General features: G+C 48.6%; 1 protein-coding gene across 9 annotated transcripts in view; it reads right to left on the bottom strand.

Annotated features, from left to right (window-relative positions):
• WNK2 (WNK lysine deficient protein kinase 2) overlaps positions 1-15865 on the bottom strand; it is a 102028-nt gene that overhangs the window by 21587 nt on the left and 64576 nt on the right. For 8 of the 9 annotated variants that reach the window (XM_080929444.1, XM_080929447.1, XM_080929439.1 and 5 more), the window contains exons 11-19: positions 15462-15653; positions 13791-14318; positions 10354-10647; positions 9848-9897; positions 8849-9017; positions 8664-8780; positions 6310-6480; positions 6153-6198; positions 5489-5608 (exon numbers count right to left, since the gene is read on the bottom strand). In XM_080929444.1, coding sequence (XP_080785570.1) covers positions 5489-5608; positions 6153-6198; positions 6310-6480; positions 8664-8780; positions 8849-9017; positions 9848-9897; positions 10354-10647; positions 13791-14318; positions 15462-15653 — 1687 coding nt within the window. The remainder of the gene's footprint in view (positions 1-5488; positions 5609-6152; positions 6199-6309; positions 6481-8663; positions 8781-8848; positions 9018-9847; positions 9898-10353; positions 10648-13790; positions 14319-15461; positions 15654-15865) is intronic. The other variant, XM_080929446.1, reaches the window with a different exon arrangement.

Below are 15865 nucleotides of genomic sequence, written 5' to 3'. Positions count from 1 at the left end.
GTCTACCATTCTGTCCCCTCACACCCAGTGCTGTCAGCCTTCCAGGATGATTCTCACCTATGAACCTCTGCCCCTATAGAGTACCCTATGGTATTCCACACCATCCCATTGTGGTCATCTGGTTGTAGCACTTGTCACACATGGCCTTTGCACTACCACCCATCTGCTGACACTGGTTTGCCTATGCTGGACAAAACTTGAACATGAGTTTACAAAGTGAAAGTGTCTCGAGGAAAAGTGAGGTTATATTTTTCTCCCATGCCCCAGAGCAAGGTGAAACCCAGAACCTTCCAACCCACCAGATGCCCAGTGTTTGGTACATTCAGAATGTAGAATCAGCAAAGAATCCTGGGAATGAACATTCTGGGCATCATGTAAGTCACAGTCCAACAGTGTCCTGCTATAGTACCCAAGGCCCCAAAGGCAGTCACAGGGACCGCAGTGAGAATCAAGGGGAGGGTACAGGCCGTGGTATGTCTCAAGCCTGTTTCTCTTCAAAACAGAAACCCTGTGTCCTTTCACAGACATGAACATCATGTGCAAGACTGGCTGAGGAGTTGGCTCAATGGATAAAGTAACTGCTATCCAAGCATAAACCCGAGTTTAGATCCTTAGCATTCACCTAGAAGGCAAACATGGTGGCACATGCCTATAATTGCAGTGCTGGGTGTGTGCAGAGACAGGTAGATCTCTCAGCTCACTGGACAGCCAGTCTAGCTAAATTGGGCAGTTTCAGGTTCAATGAGGGACCCTTTCTCAGAAAATAAGATGGCTGCCTTTAAAAAAAAAAAAAAGGTGGAGAGCAACCAAGATTCCTAACACCAACTTGCAGCCTCTCCCTCCCCCCCTCTCTCTACACACACACACACACACACACACACACACACAAAAACACTGAAAACCATAACCTGAGGTGGTTACCAGGATCTGAAGCCCCTCTCTTGTCCCTGGATCTACACGGAGCCTCCATACCTACTCCACCAAAGGTCAGTGACTGACAAGCTTTCCCTCCTGTGGTACTGATGGCACTGGCATGTCTTCTAAACAGTATACTTGCTTATATGGCTTGAAATGTTCTATTCATGGGGGGTGGTTCACAGGTGCTCTTGTTCAGCAAGGTACATACCCAAAGATGTGGTGGGCCACAGAGAACCTTCAAGGTGGGGAACGGTGTCCCTCCTATGGAAATCTGTTAATGCTCATGAGCCCCCTTCCTTCCTCCTTTGGGGAGTGGGAAAGGTCTGACTTCTGATCGTGTAAACAGTTAATATGAAGTCAACCCTTTTAAATCCTCAAATACACAGCATGGTATGAGGTTGCATAACTGAATGAAACCTGCATAACCACTGTCTGTCCTGTCAGTCACCACTCTGAGCTCTGACTATTCAGACACCTCTAAAGTACAGTGGCATTCTATTTGTGCTTTTGTGAATGGGTTCTTTCATTCACCATAACACCCCCAGGGATATGCTGTTACCAATGGCTGGATTTCCTTTTAAATGGCTCAGTAGTAGTCTACTAGATATACACATGTTCTCCCTATTCAACATCCTGTTAACATTCCATTTGTTTCAGTGTCTTTGACTATGGCCAATGATGTTGCATGAACATGGGAGAGCAGCTCTAAATGATGTAACAGTTCTGCTTTGACTTCTTGAAGAAACTACATGTGGCTTCCTATAACATCGGTACTAATTTACCTTCTCACCAACTGTACAGATGGTTCCCCATTGCTCCACATTCCTGTCAGTATTTTCTGTCTTTTGTCTTTGTTTTGTTTTTACATCTGTGTGCTAGCATGCACACATACCATGGTACAACTGTGGCGGTCAGAGGAAATCTTGCAGAAGTTGCTTCTCTCTTTCCACCATGAGGGTGTAGATTCTAACTTGGGTCATAGGGCTTGAAGGGCAAGCACATTTATCCACTGAGTCATCTCAGCTGTGAGCCACTGTGTGGTTGCTGGGGACCAAGCCTGGGTCCTCTGCAAGAGTAGCAAGTGTTCTGGTTTTTTGTTTTGTTTTTCTTTGTTTGTTTTTTCTTTTTCGAGACAGAGTTTCTCCATGTAAACAGTCCCTGGCTGTCCTGAACTTGCTCTGTAGACCAGATTAATCTTGAACTGGTAGAAATTCACCTGCCTCTGCCTTCCAAGTTCTGGGATTAAAGTGTGCTCCACCACAATGGGCCCTGGCAGCACATGCTCTTAACCACTGAGCTTTCTCTCCAGCCCCATCTACCTTTTTACCTACATAAACTATTTAAGTTTCTAGTAGACATATCTATTTAGCTCAAGTTGTTAGGTTTCTTACTCCATTATTTTCTAGGAAATGTTCTCCTCTAAGGTGTTTTTTTTTTTTTTTTTTTTTTTTTTTTTTTTTTTTTTTTTTAATTCTCTCCTCTTTCCTTTTGGATTACTTGATTTTTTTTATTTGATCTTATTTATTATGATTTTAGTACATCTTTTTGAACAGTTTTTTAATGGTTATTCTGGGAATTCCAAAGCACACACTAAACTTCCCAGTCTTCTTAGGCTTCACTGAACACACGGTCCATTCAGAGTTACTCTCACTGGAATGCAGAAGCCTTACAAACACGATTACTCTGCCTGCCCTCTCATAGCTGTGTTCCGCATCTACACAGAAAAGCTCATCTGCTTTATGGTCCTGAAATTTCAACTGCCACGTTTCAATGACTCAAAAGAAGAATGATCTGTTATAACCACTCCCAAACACAGACTCCAATATGTGTACATGCTCTCGTGCACACACACACACACACACACACACACACACACACACACACACACACACACTCACTCACTCACAAACTGTTGTTCTTCCAATGTCCTGATGGTGGTGCTGTCTGGGGTTATCTCCCTTCTGTCAGAAGATCCTGAATCTGGCAGAGTAGGTGCTCTGGAAGCAAATTCTCTCAGGCATCTTTGAGAATGGCACCATTTTGGTTCTTTCAGAAACATTTTTTTTTCTGAAGACAGAGGTCTTGGTCATCAGCTTGCTTCTGGACATTATGGCTTCCGCTGAGAGATCTGCAGCTCTGTGAGAGTCCCCTTCCTTTTGGTGACATCATTTTTCTGGCTGCTTTTGCTTTATAGTTTCCAGCCGACTGATATTCTGTGCAGCATGGTTTTCTCCAGTCTCACCAGCTTGGGATTTGCTTGGTTTCCTAAATATCCTAAAGATTCCACCTCTGGCAAAGCTTGGAGGTGCTTTGAGCATTACTTTCTCTACATCTTCTTCTGAGCTCTAGCACAATGTTAGGGTTTCGGCAGGCCCCTGACCCTCTGCCCATTTTACCCTACTTCCTTCCCTGTGTTCCAGCTACGTAAGTTGGATATTTCAACTTTTAGTGTTAAAACTTGCATGCATTTTTTTCTTCTTCTCTGTATCTTTCTTCCCCTGACACCTTCGACTTAACATTTGTTTCAAGAATGTTTGTGACTGTTGGTTCAGCCACATTTATAACAACTGCTTTGAGCTGCCAGATCATTCAACATCTGTGTCATTTTGCTAATGAGCAGGTTAGCTTTTTCCAGGAAGCTGACATTTCCTAGGTTTCTAGTTGCCAAGTTACTTTGGGTTCTGTTTTCAATATCTTGAATGACATATCAGACTTAAAAAAATTTTGGCTGCTATGGTGAATGCTGGTATTTTTGCTTCAGCTGATAGTCAACATGACCAGGAGTAGTTACCTGAAAATTGCAGCCTGCCTTCTATGGGCCATGGTTACAAGTTGGTTCAATTTTGAATACTTTTTTTTTTTCAGGACTAATTTATTTGAAACTGGTATACAGTCACTTAGAGGCCAGTCAGGAACCTGGATGGGGTTTATTCTTTAGTTTAGTTCCCAGTTGTACATGCTAATCAGGGTGCCACTATGTGTGAGAGCACTCGAGTGTGTGCGCACACACACACACACACACACACACACACACACATACATACACACATACCAGCTGAGGATGCATCAAAGACTTTCAGATTAATGAGAATACCTTCCAAGTTTCTCCCATTTTGTGCCCTTGTGATATCTCTTGGTTCCCTTAGACTTCCTGCTCTGAACCAGACTGCTCAGAAACCAGCCAGTTTTATGACCGTGCCAAGTGGGGCCGGGCAGTGGAGAGATTAAGGAATTCAGCAGGTTTCAGGATACTACTATATCTCTAGAGCTCTCCCTTCAAGGTTCAGCTGGCTCCTGCCCCATAGATTACCCCTAAGGCACCGGGGTTCCTCTTTGCAGGCCTGCCTCTTTCAGCCTTTCTGACATAGCTTCAGCAGGGACACCCAGATGCCTGGACTTTACAGCCCTTCTCTCTCCAGTGTAGTAGCTGCAGCCTTGCTCAGACACTCCTGTAGGATGGGAGATGCTCCCAGTAGCAAAGGGGCAAAGACTCGGCTTATATCTGGTTTCTGTACCCCTAATTAGGACCTGATAAAATTTCACTGTCTTAAGATTTCAAGTGCCTCTGACATGTGTCTTTCGGAACTCATCAAGTCCTTTGGTCCTTCTCTGCAGATAGTTAATTCAAATTAATATGTCTGTCACCTACTTTTCCACCCCAGACCCTCACCATATACAAGCTATCTGTAGCTTTTTAGCACTACTTCACTATCTGTTAATGTCATACCACACGGTGACATTTCATAGTCCTTCTACCCTATGGCATGCTAGAATTGTGACAGAACTTTCCTCAAACCAGGGAGTGTGTATAAGCCAAGGAAAATGGATTATGTGAAGAGATCCTTATTGTGAAAGTCACTCTTCAGATGAGGTCACCAGCCCCTGGCCTCTCAGGAGAGGCTGAGTCTACCCCATGCATCCTTCATAGAACCTTACTATTAAGACGACCGTCTCCCTGTGGTAACAAATCTCCAAAAGTATAGTGGAATTCACTGGAAACATACAATAAAGAGATAAAACTGAGTGACACATCCTTTTCATGAGTGTAGTATAAAGGAAACCCAAGCTATTTAATGATCAGCTTTCTTGACAAGTGATGAGGAATTAAAGCTTAAGTTTGTTCCAATGGCTAGTTCAGCCTTCTAAAACCATAGACATAAAAGACTTAACCAATGGTGCTGAAGGAAAACTTTACAGACATCTGTGGGGATAGGTTTCAGGCAGTCTTAGGCACAGACAAATGGCACGGACCATCATCCATGTGACAACTGAGAATTAAGTAGTCTCAGAATTCCCACCTCCCCGTGCAGAGCAAGATCCAGAGAGCAAGTGCACCATGGGTATACAGAAGGTGACAAAAATAACAAAGACAGCTCAAGCCAGTGCTGCCCTGAAGACTGTAGAGATCAGGAAGAAATGGTAATGTGGCTTATAAGCTCTCCTGAGCTTTGGGGTGACAGTATGGGTCAGCAGCAGCAGCAGCAGCACCTTTCACAGTCCTAGTACAGAGCTGCACAGACAGAAGCTCCTGGGTTGCCATGGAAGGGGTCTGGGTTCTGTGTACTCCTACCTTGGCTGGCTTCTGGCTGCAAGGAGCTTAGAGGAAGTGGGGGTGATGATTCAGAAGTGTCTGTTGCTGGGTGTTCAGCCACTGGACAGATGATAAACCACCTTTTCCCCGTGTGCAAGACTGAGGAACAGAGCATAAAGAAGTGCTGAGAGAAGGAGCTGGCACCTCTAGGCTAGGGGGCTGTACCCGACCCTATGAGGAGCTCTAGGAAGCTCATTCCATCTGTGGGGTTTTCTCCCGAGAGAGTGGGTGGGGACCCAAGCTCTCTTATAATCCTCAACAGCTTTACTCCACGGCTTCCCACAGGCCCCTTGATAAGGAGACCTCGGGAAAGGGCTTCCATCAGCTCCTTTCAACCAGAAGAGTGTAGGGTGGGCACCCTGCCAGAGATGCCGAAAAGCCTGATTCAGTTCTTGGGGTGTCTATAGCACCAGCTTTGAAGGAAGTGATGGCGGCCAGAGGTTAGCGGCTGCTGGGACAGGGTAGCCATTACCAGCTGAGAGACCAACATTACCACTCCAACAATTCTTCTGGGGCAGTGGCCAAAGCCCGTGCTGCTAGGGAACTTCTGTCAAATGCCTGCTTTAGATCAGAGGATGCAGGGAAATGGTTCTTCCCTAAGGCTGATTACTCTTCCAGGTACAGCTGCAAGAGACAGACTTACCGTTCTGCTGATAGACAGGGGCATTGGCTTGGGACTGTCCATTCTCCTGCATGAGGGAAAGGGATTGTGGGTCAGAAGCCTTGCTCACTGAGAGCTTTTTTTCGGAGCCTCTTGCCTGCTGCATCCACCAGCATGCCCTGGGGACCTGGGCTCTCACCTCCCCCGTGGCCAGACCACAGGTACCCAGGTGAAGAGGGCTGGTCCCTGTATCCGAGCCATGATCAGCATCCGTGTCCTCACTGAGCATGTCTTCTGCCTTGTCCATGACATCCTTCATCTGCTCGATGAATGTCTCTCGCTCAGCGGGAAGGATGAAGTCATGCTCTACCTATAAAGACACATGGGACTGCAGGTGACTACCTTCATAGACTATGGCTGTTTGGGAACTCTATCAGGATACACATACCTCTATCCTGCCCTAGGTATCAAAGGAAGATAAGACAAAGGGCATGTCCCCTGGTTGGGTCTGAACAGCCAAGGAGAGAAAGTTGATGGCTCCAGAGACATAGGAATGCAGTTGAGGCTAAAAAACCTTATCCCACACAACCAGATGGTCTCATGTGGCACAGCTTTCCTGGAGCAAGAGCTAAACCCCAATCTCTCCAGCTAATGGTCTTTTGACCTTGGTGTCAAGCACAGGGCTTTCCAGCATCTACTTATATCAGATACTGTCCTCTTGGCAGGCCAGGTCTGAGTCAAGGAACCCATGGTTCTATAATGCCTATATTGGCTGCCTCCTCATGGTCAAGGAGTTCTTATAGAATTGACTGTCTTCCATTCCTCACCCAAAAGTAGGGACAACAAAACAGCTCAGGCCTGGAATGTGGGGGTAACTAGAAAGCTAATACCATGGCCTGGATATCAAGGCCTCTGGGCTAGGCTCACCAGGACACAGTCACTGCCCTCAATGCTCCCATGGGTGACCTTGGGCCTATTGTGTCCTGGCTGCTTTGGGCAGATTCAGCCTGATTTTATCTTTCCCTGTACAAAGAACTCCAAGGAGAGACACCAACTGTCTTTTTTCCTAGGGGTCTCCAGTACCTGCTCTTTCTAACCATTCTTCCCATTCATACAAGTGTGTAGCCTCACATGCCTGGATCATCAATCCTCTGTGGGCTCCTACAAGATAGCTGAAGAGCAGTATTCTTCCAGTCACCTAGACAATACCCCCAGAGTGCCACTACTCCCCCAGATGAGGCTGAGCCTGTCCTCCTTAGCTACAAGTGTTGCTTGCAGCCTCTAAGTGCAGAGCTGCCTCAGTGTAGAGTGTGGTGGCTGCTATCAAGAGCACCCAGACGGTGACACAGGCTGAAGCATGCAAGAACATATGGCGTGTTGTAAATCTGACAAAACTAAACAAAAGCCCCCTATGGCTTCCTGATAGGAATATGTCCTTTCTTCTTAAAATGAAATTAATGAGATCAAAAACACATTTAAAAATAAAACAGAGGAAAACATAAAATTTCAGGGTCCAAGTAGAAACTGAAACCAAAACCAAGCTAATTCAAACATCTGGTTTCCTCTTCACAATGGTCGGCCAGGGTAATAAGCCCATGGCCCTAGAAATGGAGCATCCCATACGTGGCAAGATGGTCCCAGATGAGGCCAAGCTGCTCTAACACCTGCGATAAATAATATTAAGTGTCAAGTCAAAGAACCTGGAATCACCCAGGACACAAAGCTCTGGGCATGTTTATAATGGACTTCCTACCTTAGGTTCATTGAGGTGGGAAGGCCCACCCTAATGTGGACTGCACTGCTGGGCTGAATACAAAGGAGAAAGCTGGCTGAGTACCAGCATTCATGGGTACTAGCATTCATCTCTCTGTTTCCTGACTGTGGGTGCAAGGGGACAAGCCATCTCACACTCCTGTTGGCAAGACCTTCCCTAGCCGTGAGCTAAATTAAACACTTCCTTCCTTGCTTCTGTCAGGTGTTTTGTCTCAGCAGTGAGACAAGTTAACTCCCACCGCACCCCATTCCACCCTCTACACCTGTGCTTCCACTGGACCCTCCTGATGCCTCTGACCCCGAAGCCGGGGCAGGGAGCAGGGCAGAGGGCCATCAGGAAGCATAGGCGGCTAGGCTGTCTGCACATTTACATAGTGCTTGGTGGGGAGAGCTTTTAGATAACTTGGCTTGAAAAATGTGTGTCTCAATCCTTTATGGAGTTCACAGGAGGAAAAAGCAATAGAATGAGAGGAGAGTCAGAGTATCCAGGGGAAACATGAGACCAAAACAGATGCAGTTTAGATTGAGAACTGTGCAGGTGCTTTGCACCTGAACTGTCCTTACTTAGGAGTAGTCTGTGGAAGAACCCAAAAACCACCTGCAGGAAGCTAGTGCTCTCCCTGGATAGCCACAGCTCTTGGGGACAGTTGCTAAGTTTTGTGCCCAATCTGAAGGCCATCCAAACACCTCCATGCAGGGCTGAATTCAATTTTTTAATTCTTACAAGAGTTTAAGGACCTTAAAGGAGGCAGCCGCAGCCTGACCCTGACCAAGCCTTACCATGTATGTGGCAATCTCATCTGGAGCGTCCCCGTCAAGGTCAAACTTGAAGGTCACCATCTTATGGTTATGTGTTTCCAGCTGACACTCCACCATCTTGTCCCCCGTGTTACACACCTGCAGGGAAGTCATGATCAGATTGCAGAGGACTTCACACCCACGTGCCCCAGACAGCAGCCACTCACATTCAGGATAGTGAGCCGGGGCCGGCTGGCCCTCTCCTGCCGGGAGCGTGCACGAGTAGACCTACGGTGGTGTTTCCGGGCAGCCCTTCCCTCCAGCCTGCCTGCTCCAAAGGTGCCTTCACAGCTGTCACTCAGATCTCTTCCAGAGGTGACATCAGAACCTCCAAAGCTGAGGGGAAACCAAGAATATTACCATGGATTACCAGAAAATCAAATCAGTCCAGCCTTGGAGCTTTAAAGCCTTAAGTACCTAGAGTTGTAGCCTGCAGAGATGGTACCCAGCCTCTCTCCCTCCAGTACCCATCCTGTACCACCCAGGGGCAGGGGTGGGGAGGGGAAAGCGCTAGCTTCCCAGTGATGACTGGATGGTTCTCTAGGCCTTTTGCCTGTGAAGTGGGTCTGCATGCTTCTCTTTCCCTGTCTGAGCAAACAAGACCTCGGACACTCTAGGCTATTGTGAGGACTGTGGAGTTTGCTGAGCTTCCTGCATGCACCACATCCAGTTTCCTGAGATGGTGGGATCCCATCTACCTCCTACAGCCACCTCGATAAGACCAGCGCTGCCACCCCAGATCATAGAAGGAGAAACGTGCACATCTGGGCCTAGGCATACCATAGAGTACCAAAACTCTGCCCACGACCTTCCCCTTTGGAATGTCCTCAGCACAAGGACTAGTGCCAAGACCCACAGCTCAGCAGGGACCAACAACAGCCAGAGCTCAACCTGGACTGACAAGGTCTAGTGCCAGGGTCCATAACCTAGCAGAGGGGACAGCAACCAGGATCCATCCTGGATTGACAGAGACCAAAAAGACGGGCCCTGAACCACTCCGGGTCAGATTTGGAAAAGGGATGTGGGTGTGCAAAGTCTGTGAAAAATCCTGATAATGTCAAAGTAGGGCAGGATCTGAATGAAAGTACCAAGCAGTACTAGGCTGGGCCAAGCTGGCTCCTGAGCCTGCATCTCCCACCCATCCTGAGGGCAAGGCAGAGAGGTACCTCTCACAGCTCTGTGGGGGGCCAGGGGGTTTGTCTTGTGAGACCTGCTCCTAAAATAAGAACAAAGTAAAGAGAACAGGGTTACATTGTGCTGATCTGCCTCTCCTCAGTGGTGAGGCGAGCCACAGCATGCAGCTGCCTCCCCACCACCTCTGAGGCTCTCTCCACACAGAGCCCAGTGTGTGGCAAGGGTAATCTTAAAAGGCTTAGAGGCAAGCAGATTCTTGAAACCCAGGGTTGCTTCCTTCCACAAATTGCTAACCTACTTTGATCATTCCCTAAAAAGGACAGACAGGGTTTGTGAAAGCCCTCGGCAACCCGCGCACACTCTCTGAGGAAAACCCATTTCTGAAATTCATGCTCGTCCTCCTAATGTGGGCCAGTGCAGAGCAAGAGGCAAAGCAGCTTGGAGTATCTGCTCCAGAGCACACTGTGCCTCCTGCCAGCTTCCCTCACCTTGAGGGCTGAGACCTCAGGTGGCTGGAGCAGGGAACAAGGGCACACACCTCTTGAGCCACTTCCACCATCAGCTGGACAGCAGGGCAGGGGCCAGCAACTGTAGGCCCAGTGGGCAGAGGCGTGTTTGTTGGCGGGAGGAGTGTAGAGGTCTGTGCGGGCACACTCTGAGAGGCTGCGACCACTGTAGGAGCCAGGGAGCTGGGGAGCTTGGGCAGGAGCTCAGGGACAGCAGGCAGCAGAGCATCTGGCAGAGGAGGGGAAAGGACAGCAGGCGGCAGGGATACAGCAGAGACTGGAGCAGCAACATCCGCGGCATACGAAGGAGGGTGGCCCAGCAGGACCTGGGGGGCACAAGGGATAAAACCACAGGCTGGGTGCCAGGGGGCAGTGGCAGAGGCTGTGTCTAGCTACATCAGTGAGCACACATTAGGAAGGATGAAGGAATGACGCTTTCCTATCCACATGTTCCCCAAAAGCAACCCTTGTCTTAAAGCACATCTGGAACGCGGGTTTGGCAGAAGAACTTCAGGATAAGCCCAGATGAAGAGTCAGAAGGTAACACATTTAGTATCTAAGCTGGGCTCTGGCGGTTTCCCTGGGATATTAACGGTCTTGCTCCTGTAGCCTTTGACCTAAGTTCAGAGCATGGGGTAGCTGTTCCTAGTGATGGGTGAATTCTGAGAGTCCTCAAATGCTCACATCTCTCAGGTGATGTGGAATGCTGGCTAATTACCTCCTTCTCTCCTGCCCTGTGGGTGTGTCTCTCAAACAGCTCTTTGGGAGTGAAAAGTAAGAAAGAGAGAAAGAAGAGTCTATAGATTTCAGTGTGAGAACAGACCGTCCACAGCCCTGGGTGGGCTGAGAGGTTGGACATTCAGTCACTTTCTCTCAGGAAAAGGAACAGCAAGCAACATCCCCTTAGACCTATACTTGGTTAGTAACACCTGCAGGGTCTGAGGCCACTTCCTGCCTGGACACATACTCCCTCTGCTGAAAGGGATGTCTGAGCGCAGCCAGGCCAGCTCATCAATAAACTTCTAAAAGTTAAACGTAACTTTAAAACAATTTAAAAGGGGGTCAGTGTCCTGGATAGTTTTAGGTCAACTTGACATAATCGAGAGTCATCAGAGAGGAGAGAGCCTCAGTTGAGGAAATGCCTCCTCAGGCTGGAGGCAAGCCTGTAGATCTTTTTTTTTTTTTTTTAAATTAGAGATCAATGGGGAAAGGCCCAGCCTTTGTGGGCAGTGCCATCCCTGGTGGTTCTGGGTTCTGTAAGAAAGCAGGTTGAGCAAGTCCAGGTGCCAAGCAAGCCAGTAAGCAGCACCCCTCCATGCCTTCTGCATCAGCTCCTGCCTTCAGGTTCCTGTCCTGACTTTCTCCTGTGATGAAACTGGAAGTGACATGTGCGTAAGCATATGGCAAACAAACCCTTTCCTCCTCAGGCTGCCTTTAGTAACAGTGTTTTGCCATAGCAATGTAACCTTAACTAAGACAGTCAGCAAGATGGCTCAGTGGGTTGCCATCAAACCTGATGACCTGAGTTTGATTCCTGGGACCCACATGGTAGGAAGAGAAAATCAACTTCTGCAAGTTGTCCTATGACCTCTACATGTGTACTGTGGCACACATGAACAACTCTTCCTATTAAATAAATATATGATATTTAAAAGAAAAAAAATATGCCTGAAGCAATAGCTCAATGATTGAGCACATACTGGACTGCTCTTGCAGAAGACCCAAGTTTGTTTTCCACTATTCATGTTGGGCAACTCACAAAAACCTGTAACTCCAGCTCTATAGAGATCCAATGCCTCTGTGGACACCTCCGCTTGTATATATGAACATACCCAGGCACATAATTAAAAATAAATCTTTTTTAAAGATTAAAAGTAAAATAGACCTCTAGAGGCTCTATTAGTCAATGAATAACCCACCAATCTGTAGCAACCAGAAATGTCAGCAGGAGAACAAAGGGCCCAGAATGCAGAGACAGTGCCAGACCCTGCTCTCCTGCACCCACAAGTGCTGCTTAGCCTCACTCCAGCCCTCAGTGAGCTCAGCAGCCATTGTTGACACTTCATGCTAGCTCAATGAGAACACAGGACCAACAAATTTCTTCCCACTAGCTTTTCTAGACAAATGTTTTCTGCTGGCCAATGAACACTACACCCACCCCCATCTCCAAGCACAAATGTCTCCAGAAATGAGAAAGTGAGACATGGAATTGAGGGGGTTGTATACACACTCAGAGTGAGCAGCACAAAATCGAGCCACGTAGCACCTGACCCAGGCTGTTCCCCCTGGACCTTTCACAGCAAAGCCAGAAGGAGGTGTTGGTCCACATCAGAGATCCAAACAATAGGGGACATGCCACAGACTCAGAGCTGTCAAAGATTAATGTTTGGAGAATCTCCCAGGTGAGAGTGTCAGGTGGGGATTTGTTCAGGTGTGTGTGCATCGGGGTGGGGTGCTGCCAGGTGGAGGGAGTGTCTACATCAGGTACCCAGTGGGAGACATCTAAATATAGAAGGCTTCTAATGAATGGACTCTGAATTCAGAGGGAGGGTCAGGTCTGCTTTCCCTTCCCCTCACGTGGGTTTAAACAGACCAGACCAGAAAGTCAACCATAAATGCCCTATGCAGGTGTGTGAAGCTACGTGGCAGGCCTCTAGCAGCGAGGCACACGTCTCTACATACCACAGCATCCATTCATAGTCAACCTGGCGCACTGTATGAATCCCCACCTGACACTAGGGCAGTTGAACATCACCTTCCGCCTGACTGCTCAGAATCCTTAGACCCCCCCCCCCCTTTACCGATCTCTGCTTTGTTTCCTCTCTATTCAAGCGGGGATGTGCATTCCACCTTGCTCTGTGGTCTGGGAAGGGTTAGCCTAGGGTACATACAAGTCCTGGTACCCACAGAGGGGTCACTTCAGGCCAACAGGACTGCCTGCACTGGCATGAGGCTGAGGGAATGCTCAGTCACAAAGCAGAGGTAGGGAAGGAGTGTGGAACACATCAGCCGCCCCGATGCTCCCAGCTCCCGAGGAGGCAACAGATGTTCCACACTGGCTCAGGTCTCTGTCTCCAACACTCTCTTCATTAGAAAGGCTAACTCGGGGACTAAAGATGGTTTACAGTTAAGAGCATTCGTTTCTCTTGCACAAGACCCGAGTTCAATTCCCTAGCACCTACATGGTACAAACATCAATAATTCCAGTTCCAGGGAATCTGACACCCTGGGCCAACCCCAGGCAGGTACACAGATAGAACATTACACACATGTAGGCAAGACATTTATACACATAAAACTAAATAAATCCTAAAAACAATAAAGAAAGCACAGGACAGAACTGCCTTCCTGCCTGGTCCTCCATGCCTTTGAGTCTAGGTACAAACAGGAGCCATGGCCTTAATGAATCTTGAACCTGGCCCCAAGGATCTCCAGGCACTGAGTGGTAAACCCACCCCCAGTGGATTACCTGGGTCCCTGAGGCAGCAGTTGGAGCAGCCTGCTCAGGTAGATGAACGACACTGGGCTGGACAGGCTGAGGAGGCACAGGTGAGGCCAGCTGTGGAGGGGTGGCCCGTAAGCTCTGCACCGTGTGGTGGGGTGAGGGAGGGATGTCTCCAGGTACCATCTGTGGGAAGGCTGCTGGGTACACAGGCTGAGCTGGGATCTGGGCCACTGCTGGATGGATGGACAGTGCAGCCACACCCTGCGGGGCCACGGCCAACAGGGGGATAGCAGCTGGTGCATTTGGCACAATGGTCTGACAGGGCACAGCCAGGGGTGCTCCAGGGGGATGAGGCAGCTTGACAGCCTGCAGAGGCAGGGCCGGTGATGTGGGCAGGGGTGTCGTGAGGCTTGGCAAGATCACAGCAGGTGAGAAATACTGAGGTGGTGGCGCAGGGGCCACGTTTGCAGCTGGCAGGTCAGTGAGGGTCTGAGGGAGGCCGTCGAGTCCTGCTAAGGGGGTGATGGGGGGAACCACAGGCATTTGAGGCATCTGAAAAAAGTATAGCAGCACGTTAGTCAAGCTGCCATCCGGGGTGCGCAGCATCTGTGGGAAGTGGCTCAGCCTCCCAAACAGCTGCTGGTGATGAATCAGTTCCTAGTAAGTTGCTGTAAAGCATTATAAACACATTCAAGCAGAACAGGAGACCCGCCTGCTGGATACATCCCTGGCATCAGTGTGGAGGGGTCGGTGTGTCCAAATCTCCAACGGACTGACTGGTGGCTTCCAAGGAGTCAGGACTGTTCTCATATGGAATCAGAGAATGACCTCAGGGCGCTGGAGCTTCAGAGTATTTTTCATTTGGAAAGACCAAGACTGTCAAGACTACTGGGCCCAGTCACCAAGTTTCTCATCAGCCTGAAGTCTCATCCTGTGAACTCCATGGAAACCAGCCCCTGGGAGGGTTCTCAGCAGAACCTTCTTTGATAGGTAAGACAATGCCACTCCTTGTAGCATTTGGCTTTTCAACAGCATACAGTCCAGAACCCTCTGTTTGCTCTCTCCTTATCAGGTAGTGCCTGACCTGGAGGGTTAAACACTTTGGCTTCCATATCTATTCCCCTAAGTAGTACTTTGTCTGCTTGCTCACAAGTATCATGTTAACTACACCTCTGTGCAATTATGAGGGTGCGCTCGTACACACACACACACACACACACACACACACACACACACACACACACAAATCCTCTGTGCTGCATTGACAAACTCACCTCTAAGGAGTCACCCTCAGCTGGCTTCTCAGAGCCCTGCAGGACAGTTATTCAAAGCAAGCAGATGTTTTTCTAGGCTAACCCAGTTGCCACAAGGAGAGCCTTGTCCTTGGCTTGGACAAGTCCTTTCCCATCCTGGTTAGCAATTCAGTCATAATGTGATGACAGTTGCCTCACTCACTCATTAACCCCCATACACACCACTCACACCCAGAGGGATCTCAGCCTGGGAGAGAGGTTAAACTAGACAAAAGAGGCTAGGCTTGGGCCCTGCCCTGCTCTGGTGTCACTGGTGTCTTGAAGCATGAGACATACAATACACAGGATACGATACCATGCTGCTAAATCTACCTCCCTAGCCAGAAGCCCCTGGCCTGGTTGGTACCCCACCCAAGGTGAGCAGACTATGGGCCAGAGGTACCTGCGGAGGGACTTGAGTAAGAGGTTGCAGAGGTGGCTGTGGCATCTGGAGAGGCTTCAGCTGAGCAGGAGCCACTACCTGGGAAGTTGGAGCCAGGTATGGAGGCAAATGAGAGGGAACTGGCTGGACAGTGCCCATGGGCTGTGGGGCCAGGAGCTGTGGCAGAGTAGGTGGTTGGGCCATTGGAAGAGGCTGGAGGAAGAAAAAGAAGCCTTATGCTCAGACACAGAAGAAATCTAATGCCTCTCATATATTACATGCTGGCACATGCGTGTTCATGTTCACTCTTGCTCACCTACATATACACTCCCCACATACACACTCAGATTCACACACATACAGGGCCACATCGCTTGCATATATACACCTGAATTACTTCAAGACTGTATGTTTTCACCTCCCCA

This window comes from Micromys minutus, assembly GCF_963924665.1.
Source record: "Micromys minutus genome assembly, chromosome: 1".
NCBI lineage: Eukaryota > Metazoa > Chordata > Mammalia > Rodentia > Muridae > Micromys > Micromys minutus.
Note: the sequence above shows the minus strand (reverse complement) of the source record. Positions and strands in the feature narration are given on the sequence as shown.